Source organism: Hypoxylon fragiforme, assembly GCF_022984875.1.
Source record: "Hypoxylon fragiforme strain CBS 206.31 chromosome Unknown GGS25scaffold_3, whole genome shotgun sequence".
NCBI lineage: Eukaryota > Fungi > Ascomycota > Sordariomycetes > Xylariales > Hypoxylaceae > Hypoxylon > Hypoxylon fragiforme.
The window spans coordinates 2,099,363-2,110,050 of NW_026054758.1; the positions used below are offsets into that span (position 1 = coordinate 2,099,363).

At 50.3% G+C, this 10,688-nt stretch overlaps 3 protein-coding genes across 3 annotated transcripts; all 3 read left to right on the plus strand.

Annotated features, from left to right (window-relative positions):
* The first annotated feature begins 1,477 nt into the window (after positions 1–1,477).
* GGS25DRAFT_186430 (uncharacterized protein) lies at positions 1,478–3,999 on the plus strand. The gene is made up of 2 exons (XM_049256677.1): positions 1,478–2,061; positions 2,123–3,999. The coding sequence occupies exons 1-2, from the start codon at positions 1,598–1,600 to the stop codon at positions 3,885–3,887; spliced, it is 2,229 nt and encodes a 742-aa protein (XP_049118990.1). The 5' UTR covers positions 1,478–1,597; the 3' UTR covers positions 3,888–3,999.
* A 675-nt stretch (positions 4,000–4,674) lies between these two features.
* GGS25DRAFT_186453 (uncharacterized protein) lies at positions 4,675–6,642 on the plus strand. The gene is made up of 2 exons (XM_049256678.1): positions 4,675–5,245; positions 5,343–6,642. The coding sequence occupies exons 1-2, from the start codon at positions 5,180–5,182 to the stop codon at positions 6,336–6,338; spliced, it is 1,062 nt and encodes a 353-aa protein (XP_049118991.1). The 5' UTR covers positions 4,675–5,179; the 3' UTR covers positions 6,339–6,642.
* Positions 6,643–7,533: 891 nt separating this feature from the next.
* Positions 7,534–8,989, plus strand: GGS25DRAFT_186512 (Clavaminate synthase-like protein). Its single transcript, XM_049256679.1, has 2 exons — positions 7,534–7,769; positions 7,838–8,989. The coding sequence occupies exons 1-2, from the start codon at positions 7,661–7,663 to the stop codon at positions 8,956–8,958; spliced, it is 1,230 nt and encodes a 409-aa protein (XP_049118992.1). The 5' UTR covers positions 7,534–7,660; the 3' UTR covers positions 8,959–8,989.
* Positions 8,990–10,688: the final 1,699 nt, after the last annotated feature.

Genomic DNA, 10,688 nt, shown 5'->3' on the forward strand with positions numbered 1-10,688 from the left:
TATGAGCCAACAATGAATTGCTTGCTGCTTGCAATACATTAATGATCATTATTCTTATTCTTCATTTGCCTCATTATTCATATGTGTCTGTCCGCCGGTTCGGCTACTTGCTTTAGTTTCTTTGCTTCAATGTTCTCGGCTCGGTTCGGTGTCAGTGCACACACAGTGGAAAGGCGCTGAAAAGACTTAAAGCCAAGACACGGCAAGAACTGTTCTTTGGGTGCCACGGCCAGGGCCTACCTACCCTACCTACCCTAGGTAGTTTACTGTTTACTGGGTTTACCACCTAGTAGGTCAAGTGCGCCCGGAAGACGGGTCAATTTTGAAAATCCCATCAAAGCCCTGCCAGCTTTTGCATTCCCCATTTCCATTCCTGTCACTGTCCTGAACTACGTTGGCGTCCCGCACATACATTTTTCCCGAGCTGCACTAGGTATATATATACCAGGTAGTTACCTATATTATACGCAGGTGGTACATACTATCGTACATACTATCGTACATACTATCTTATTTATGTATGTTACTTTTAGCACTTTATATAGTACAAAAAGTACCTACACATATCTACTACATATGTACAGATGGAGTCGTAGCATGTACATCTACACGATATCTACAGTACCATACCCAGTACATAGTACATACTAGTATATCCATGGGTGCATGATCTATTTCGTACCTAGGTATATTTAGTCGTGCTTGTGTTTCTTCTGCGACATCATCTTTTTTTTCTCAACTTGAATTCTTGCGACTTCGACAACAACGGGCTTTGCTCCCGCCCTTGTTTCTTATCCTTGACAGCCTTCCCATCTATCAGGCTGCCCACTCACTATACTCACTGTCGCACTTCCAGAGACATTACAATCCCGGTCGTCTTGGAAGCTTCTTTCCAGCTTCTAGGGCTGATTCACTTCCTTCTCTCCTCATTCAGACCCTTTGAAGGTCGGATGCTATATAACCAAAAGGTACAAATGTGGAGGAAAGCCTGGAACCCACCATCTTACTCTATCGAATTTATCATCGAGATTTGAACATTTGCCAGAACTGGAACTGGAACTGGAACCTGACCATCTTTACTATCTATCAAATTCCTACGCGCCTTTGCCTTTCGCATGCATCACTAGGTAGTTGCATCAGTCCGATTATACGATTATCACCTGAATCTTCGCGGCTATCTCTTCTCCAGCCTACCGAAAAATACAGCCTCGACTGCAGGATTGCGCGATAGTTGTCCCTGGCTAGGATAGGAACAAACGGAAACCGTTGCGCGGTTAGATTCTTGGTCCAACTGCCTATCTTCCCCGTTTCGCCCACCTTTCTCAACTTCTATTGACAGCCTCGCGGTTTCGTACATGGTCCAGCCGCTCTCCGTTCCCCTCTCTCTCACTTCCAAGTTTTACGCCTGCCAGCCTATATCCCCCAACAATCACCTTGAAGCAACACTCACATTCATTGCCTTTGTTGTATCCCATTCGCATTGAATTGCTCGTGTTCTTTTCGCTGGAAATTATTTTCTCATTTTTAGGACGCACAGTATTCCGCGTTTCCGGGTCTCGCTCTCCACACCACCGCCACCCTTCCGGACCGTGGTTCCATGTACACCTACTACCACCCTATGTCATCTCCCAATCCTCGAAAACGACCGGCACCGGGTAGTGTGCCCATACAACAAATGGCGCAGCCTTACAATACACAAGATCAATTACTGAGGTGGAATGGGGCTAATGCGGCGAACTTCGGTGATAACACTGCGAATGGCGTAAATTCGTATGGTGTGGTCCCGTCGCCGACTCAAGGCCAATACAGCCAACCAACGCCTTCAACTGTTCTCGCTAGGCGGGGCATGAATAACGCCCTTGTCGCTACCAATCGCGCCTTTACTCCGCAGCCGAGCGACCCGTGGCCGAACTTTGACGAGAGTCTAATCGCGAATCAGAATAATGGGGCTATTGACGAACATGATAATATAGAGCTACTCGAAGAGAAGGCTCAGAGGGCAAAACGAGAAGCCCAGACGAAGCGGAAGCAGATTCCACCTTTCGTACAGAAGCTGAACAGGTGAATTTGACACCTCTTTCCCCAATACTGACCATGTTCAAGTTTTTGACATTTTCTATAGTTTCCTAGAAGAATCCAAGAATACAGATTTGATTAGGTGGTCAGAGAAGGGTGACTCTTTTATTGTTTTAGATGAGGATGAGTTTGCCAAGACTCTCATTCCTGAGCTTTTCAAGCACAACAATTACGCTTCCTTTGTCCGGCAGCTCAATATGTACGGGTTCCACAAGAAGGTCGGTCTTTCAGACAATTCCATGAAGGCCAGCGAGCGTAAGAACAAGAGCCCAAGCGAATACTACAATCCTTATTTCAAACGCGGTCACCCCAACCTGCTATGGCTTATCAACAAACCGAAAGGTGGCAGTGGCACTAAGAAGAACGGCAAGAAAAGAAGCGAAGAAGGTGAGGTTGAAAGTGATGAGGATACCGTAACTGCCGACGATGTCCTAGGCCATGCTTTTGTTCCCCAGAATGTGCAAAACAGAGCCCTTCCAGCACCAGAGTCGGGTCCACTCCAAAAGAAGGAGCTGGCGGTTGTCCGGGATCAGATGACGGCACTACAGCAACGCCAGAAGCAGATCAGCGATGCAATCCAGCGACTTCGCCAGGAACATAACCAATTGTACCAGCAAGCCATTATGTTTCAAAACATGCATGATCGACATGAGAATTCTATCAATGCTATCTTGAATTTCCTTGCGAATGTATTTAGGAAGTCACTCGAGGAACAGGGAGGTGTGCAGAACGTGAACGACCTATTAGCCACTATCATCCCAAATGTTCAGATGCCACCACAAGGAGGCCAGGGCAGCGTCGTTGATCTGGGAGATTGGGTGCAACAGCAGGTGCCTAGGACTGCGACACCAGTTGGCACACCAAAGAGGCAGCATCGCCTTTTGCCCCCCATTCCTCAGAACCAAGCCGCCAAGACCCCTCCACCGGCGGCAGCCTCTACGCCATTCCCCAACTATTCAAATCTTCCGCCGCACCAGACAGGACAGGTTACGGAGGTCTTTGATACTCCGGTAGAGTCGTCTGCCACGCCTTCCTATCTTAAACAAGAACTCGAGTCGAACCCGCAGGAGGGTATGATGAAGATCATTCATGATGCGAACACGAATTCTGGCAATGTTTCTGTTGACCTTCCCAACATGGCTGCCAACACGTCGGCTACTCTTACCAATGATCAGCGAAACCGGATGTTGAGCATTATGTCTGGTGCTCACAGTAGCGGTGCTCCCACACCTGTGGCCTCGGTACCTTCACCGTCCGTAGCAGCGGATGCAACGCCCGCTGCGGGGATTTCACCACCCGGAGCTGTACCAGCCCCGACTACTCGGAGCTCCCTGTCGCCTATCTTGCCTTCCATCCTACCACCATCGATCCAACGGATATCGCAAACAGAAGAAGAGCTCGAGCATCTCCAACGCTTGCAGACGGAGCAAAGCCAGAAGCTAGAAGATCTCAACCATTTGTTGGGGCCTCTAAGCCCTTCGGGTCGAATACCTGGGTTGGATGATTCTAATGCTTATTTTGACGACAACATCGACCTCAATCAGTATCTCGATCCAAACGCATACACGGCAGACACAACGGGCCCTGACTTCAACTTTGATGCGCCTTCGTTCAGCAATGGCCACCCCTTTGATTGGAACATCGATGGTGGTGAATTTGGAGCGCACGACACTTTGAATCTAGGCCGAATTGTCGAGACAAACACGCCAAGCCACAAGTCGCCTAGTCCTAGCGGCACCGAGGAGATTCCACGAAATGATCTAGATGACAGTCCCCCCGGTCGAGCTGCCAAAAGGCAACGTAAGGCATGATGTTATATTGGGCAGAGCATGCGTGATGAGTACGAGTTAAGCTGAAGTAGCCAATCAGCAGGGAGGGTGTTAAGAGTATTTCCAACCTCTTGTTAGGGTCTACGAGCGAGACTCATGCGCGTCATCACAGCTAAGACGTGGAGTAGTAAAATTGACGAACATGCCCTGATCTCCGAAAGGAAGGGCGTTGTTGAAAGCGTTGGAGTTTGCCGGAGTCAGGTGTTATGATGGTCATTTCTAATCGATATCCCAGCATACCCAGGTACATATGTCCTCCCCCCTCAAGGAACCATATGAAAAGAGAGAGAAGTGATGGTATGGGAAGGGGAAGGGCAGGAGGAGGAGGAAAGAATGGACGATTCGGGTTTATTATGATACTTTAGATTTAGACGTGCCGTCGCGCAACGACCTATTTCCTATGGAAAAGTTATAGTTAATTGCATCAGACGAATTTGTCTGCAAACACTTGATACATACAGTAAGTAGTATCGTATCGTATCGAAATACAGCTCGTGCTCTTTGCATCGTCCTATTGTCCTATCGTCCCATAGTTGACTAATAATAACCATAATAGTTGGGAAGCCAAGGAAGCAATAGTCTTTATGCAGGATGAAATCAGACAAAGGTCAGAACAAAGTCAGGCAAGCTTGGTGCTATTTTCCTATTTTTATTTATATTTTTTTTCTTTTTTATTCCATTTTCAGTTTCTTTTAGCTAAACTGTTCTGTTGGATACGAAGTATACACCGCCATCGAATCAGTTGGCGTGAGCGATTGAGTGATTGGGAAAGCCTAGACTAAGGAGACGGCCAACCGCGCTCTTACAGTCTTGGGAGGGACCAGTTCCCGTCCAGTCATCAATCGCCAGCAGGGATTTTTGAGGTAATCTACGTTGCGTTTCATGCGAGGCGCCTATTGAATTCCGGGGGGGCGACGTCATTGTATTGTATGTACGACTGTATTGTACAATACGTATGGATTGTAACTAACAAGGTGCCACAGAGGGGCAGGGCGGGAGTTCCATGTCATGGAATCAAAGAGGGCATTGATTGGCATTTGTGGTTGATTGAATTCCAAGCAGATGGGTAAATATTAGAGAGCCCTGTCCTCTTAGTCTTTATGCTCTTTTTTTCTTTTCGTCTTTTTAATTTAATTTATTTGTTTGGTATTTCTTACCTAGATATTTACGATCTGACGATAGTCGAATTCGAGTATCGTTGTTGTTCTTATTACGACTCTTTTGCTACTTTGATTATATTACAGGTTGGTTGGTGGGCTGTGTAACTATTCGCAATGTCGGCAAATTGTACGATCGCGCCAGACGCTGTGCCGAGCGATGCTGGCGTTGCGGGTATTGGTGTAAGTGGACTCAAAAATCTGTTATCTTCGCTCATCGTTGATTCCCTATATTCCTGTCAATGCCGAGACGAAACAGGGTGACTTACAAGCTTAACAGGTCCTCCTCTCCTTCATCATCACCGCCGGGATAGCCCTCATCATCAGCGCCTCCCTGATCATCGAGGAAACCCGGAGCCGCCGCGCCCACAAGACGTCTCCCCAAAAACCCTCCACCCTACGCCGCAAGCTCCTAAACTCGTACTCGGACCAGCAGATCCTGACGGGGATCGGGATCCAGGGGGTCGGCCTGGCCAAAGCCGACACGCTGATCCCGTACCACTTCTTCCTGGTGTGGATGCTGTCGCTGCTGTCGATGGCGGTGCACAACGCGACGCTGCTGGCGCTGGCGCGCGACTTCCGCCGCGACTGGGTGCTCCGCTGGATGCGGCAGGCCCTCATGTTCGCCAACCTGGTGCTGTCGTGCGTGTACGGCGTCTGCGTCCTCCGCGCCGTCATGCGCGGCCTCAACGACACCACGTACCCCATCGCCTGCGTCTGGCGCGCCGACGCCGCCGGGGCCGGGCACGCGTCGAGCAACTCGGGGGTCTCGTTCGCGGGCACCATCGCGGTCATCGCCGGGAACGTCGTGGTGTTCTTGTTCGCGACGTGGTACCTCCACGCGCGCCGCCTGCCCCGCTTCTACGCCGCCTTCCAGGCCGCGGGCCTGCTGCTCATGACGGCGTCGGCCGTCGGCGCCACTGTCCGCGTCGCGTACCTCGCTGACGCCTTTGCGCAGCCGCCCATCACGCTGCTTGATCCGGGCGAGCAGCTGTGGAGCTTTGGCCAGCTGCTGTCGGTCGGCATGCTGCTGCTCCCGCTGGTGTCTGTGGTCGAGATCCTGAGGGGCGATATCAAGTGCGCGCCTCCCGTCCCGCAGGAGTACTACGAAGGTGAGGATAGTGGCGGTGATGATGGCGCGCTGCTGGGGGCGAAGAGGGGGCAGGAGCTTAGAGGGGGGAGTGCGATGGGGATAGGGCCGCAGGCGGACTTCCAGCCGAATCCGTTTTGGGGGTCGCAGACGACGTTTTTTAAGAAGGAGGCGTCTAGTCGGTAGGGCTTGTTTTTTTCTCGTGATGATGGGGGTGGGGAAGGAGAGGTGGAAGATTATTCTGGAAACGGAAAAGGAAAAAGGGAAGGGGAAGGGAAGTGGTTGGAGTCTATATACAGTAGTTGATTGATTTTCTAGATGGGCGAGATTGAGATACCCCCTTTTTTTCTTCTTCTAGATGGATGGATGATACGCAAACGAGGGTTTTTTGATATCAAGCAATACAGCTTGAGATTTGGTATGATACGACTTACGTAACTTACATTGATGGCTACCTATCTGCGAAGTTGTTATCGACTTAAGGAATGACGAGAATTGGAGCTGGAGTTGGAGTAGGTAAATGAATAGGTACTGTAAAGTGTCAATATCAACAACTACCGTAACTGCAACAGATGATACGAATTCTCTTAAAGGACATCTTATTTTATTATCTAAGCACAAGTCACTGGTTTGATCCGATCGACGTTTCTCCTTGGCTCCGATGTCGTCGGGACTTCATCGACGCTTTATCCTTACCTAGATCCTGTACTAATGCGCTTTTGTGATTTTGGTCCATTATGGCGTGCCAGCAAAAATACATCATCACCACGAAACCGAAACATAATCGAGCCATTCAGGGACTTCTCACATTCGAGATACCTATTCTACCTACGTATTTTCGGGTCTCTCCGGAATCGTATTGGAACTCCCATTCATTGTTTTGCCAAGGCCGACGACATGCGTGTAGATATTTTGATATTGGGGGACAGTTATAACGACTGTACGAAGGTAACAGCAACGAAAATAAAGACCAATCACAAAACAACGGCATAGAGTATCTATCATACAATAGCATCAATGCTTTAGTACCTACCGTTCGACGATAAATGTACATACAAATGATACGTGGTGGTGTAACCTGCCTGCCGGATTGCGTGCTAGGCATGGCACATCTAAGCTCCGCTATAGGTAGAGAGCAGAGGGGAAAAAGATAAGGGGGAGAGCGAAAAGGGTTACAGTACTGATCCATAACTCAATCTTAAGCCTCTCCTTATATCCCCGTTCGGGATAAAGGGACTCCAGACATGGTGTCATTAATCGCCCATCTTGCAGATAATGGAGATTTCCGTAGTATTTAAGAGTAGCTGACTTACGCGCTTTAAGCCGACTTATACCTTATCTCTTCCATATTCCTTCCCACCCCTTCCATCCTGCCCCTCCCTTCCCCTCCAACTTGAACCACTTGATATCGCTCTCTTTTCCCTTAAAGAATACTTGGATATAAATAGACTTGTTACGTCACACAAAGAAGAAAACCACCTACCTCCTTAGAGACCTAGACAGTAGCCATGGCTCCAGCTATTGATACCGAGAGCCCGGTAGATATAATTCAGGGCTTGAAGGCCCAGGCCAAAAAGGCCGACCGTTCCATCTTCCCAGATGGCCTAAAGACCACAGGTTAGTACTTAATCCTTGACTTACCTACCATAAACCATAAGCGTCCAAGTACTCATGTCAGCTACTAGGCCAACACCCACCATTATATGACCAGCTGTACCCTTACAGTGCATTCCCCAAGCACATCGAGGGACCTACAGTATGGAAGGCAGAGGACTACGCCAACAACCCCGAGAGATGGGTGCACCCCTTCTCCGAGAGTGAGCTGGAGGAGATATCCCAGACCGCCGACACCTTCATCGCCTCCGGCCTACCCCTGACCGGCATCAGCAAGGACAACTTCCGGCTACCCGGCCTGGAGCCGTCGCTGATCACCATGCGGCGGGAGCTGCTGAACGGCAAGGGGTTCCTCCTGTACAAAGGCTTCCCCGTGGACGAGTGGGGCACGCACAAGTCCGCCGTCGCGTACATGGGACTAGGCGCGTACCTGGGCTACCCGGTATCGCAGAACGGGCGGGGCCACATCCTGGGCCACGTGCAGGACCTGGGCGAGGACAGCACGCAGATCGACAAGGTGCGCATCTACCGGACGAACGCGCGGCAGTTCTTCCACGCGGACGACTGCGACATCGTCGGCCTCCTGTGCATCGCGAAGGCCGAGTTCGGCGGCGAGTCCGACGTCTCCTCCATCCACCACGTCTGGAACATCCTGCAGGCCGAGCGCCCCGACGTCGCCGAGCTGCTGACCCAGCCGGTGTGGTACTTCGACCGCAAGGGCGAGGTGTCGCAGGGCGAGGAGCCGTACATCCGCACCGCCGTCTTCTACCTCGAGACGCCGGACCCGGCCGGCGAGGCGGCGCCGCAGCGCGTGTACTGCAAGTGGGACCCGTACTACGTGCGCAGCCTGAAGCGGTTCTCGGACGCGGGGCTGATCCCGCCGCTGTCGCCCGCGCAGGAGGAGGCGACGGCCGTGCTCGAGGCGACGTGCGAGCGCGTCAAGCTGCACATGGTCCTCGCCGTCGGCGACATCCAGTTCGTCTCCAACTCGCACACCCTGCACGCGCGCACCGCGTACCGCGACTTCGGCCCCGACAGCGGCAAGCCGAGGCGCCACCTCATGCGCCTGTGGCTGTCGGTGCCCGAGGACGAGGGCGGCTGGAGGCTGCCGTTCTGGGACTCCGGGGAGAAGAAGAGGGGGGGTATCCAGGTCGACGATACGCCGCCGGTGGCGAGGCTTGATGCTGATTAGGGAGGAAAGGGGAGTAGGTAAAAAGAAAGGGAGAGAGAGAGAGAGAGAGAGAGAGAGGTGGTCAGTGGTTATGATTGTACGTCTCACGATCTGTAGGTAGCAGTGTCTGTGTACACCTCCTTAGACACTTTAATGACGAGGACAGAAAAAAGTTCACCTCACGGTTAGAAATCTTGAAAAGTTGCAAGCCTATATGATTCGATGTTGATAAGTTATCTATTGTGACCATTTCTTTATCCTCTGCATACGCACTGCATGCAGACTAGGCAGCTTCTAGCCATAACCAAAGTTGTTGAGCCTGGGGAGATATGTATGTCTGGCCTGCCTGACGCAAGTATGTCGGTAGTCACGTATTGGTAAGTTGCAGCGATCTAGACCTGCCACCACCTGACTTACATACTACCACAGTTACATGGAGAAGCCACAAAAATATTAGGATTATCAATAATACCTCCCACTATCAAGCATCTAAGTGGATGCCTGTTTACCCCGGAAAAACGAACATACAATAGCTTGCTTCTGTAGATTATGGAACGATTTTTCTTTTCCTAATTTGTGTGTGTTGAACCGCTTCTTGCTCCGTCCTGGTTCATGGCTGATCGATGAACCAGATTTTTTCCTCTCCTTAGGAGGTTTTTTTCTTGCTTGGTTAAACCAGGAACCAGCAGCGCTAACGCCTCAAAAGGCAACGCGAGAAATGCGCGGAACCGTTTGCCGGCTGGAGCTTGTCTAGTATTAGTTTACCTGCTAAGCAGGTAGGGTGACAGTTACCTCGGTACCTAGGGTGCTAATATGTAGTAGACTAGTAGTAGTAGTAGTATTGTTCTCGGCTCTGGGAAGAACCCGAATAAGAATATGTACGATTTTTTTCGTGCTAGCAAAAGGTTGCTGGTAGTAGTGGTAGGGATAGCACTATGTATCGGCCGAACAGAGGGAGCTGTTATAAAACAGGACGATCTTGATGCCTGACTCCATCCAAACCTACCTACTATGTAGATTGGGTATCTAAACAACTTGAGTTATCGCCATGGTCAGTATAGCGTAGGGGTGATCAATCTTACCAAGATACCTGATCTAGATTCGACACAATACACTAACCACCGCCTGGTTGCCATCTTTGCGCTGATCTTGTAATCAAATAATTGCCGACGACTCCTACATGTCTTACATACCAGCTAGGTATACTAGGTATGAGGACGATAACTGGTGGAAGATGAAGAGGGATCTACATAGTACAGGGGCTCTGTTATATGATGTGCTACAACACGCATAGCAAGCAGCTCACGTGAATACCTGCCGAACTACCTACCGACTTGCACAATATATATGTAGGCAGGATCTATAAAATTTGATGGAACATACTGACGCTTAGGTATTTAACTACCTAGGTAAGTGGTAGGCATAATAGGTCAGATATAGGCAATTTCATCTGCACCGATAGACCAGGACTAGCAATACGAAGATCCCTATTGCTGTGTCCTAAGCATCCGAACAAGCGGCCCCTCGAAGTTTCCCGCGCCTGTCGTAATTTCTACCCACTACCCACTACCCAGCTGCTTGCTTTAGTGCATGCTTCTGGCTTCCTAGCCCATTCGCTCGCGCAACGAACGCTCTAGCCAGCCCGTCTCTACAATACAATGAATACATAGTAGGTTAGGTAGCATTGGTACCTTGCCTATTAGCAGTTAGCAACCTAGCGGCAGCAACTAACGCGCTTCCCCGGCCCACCC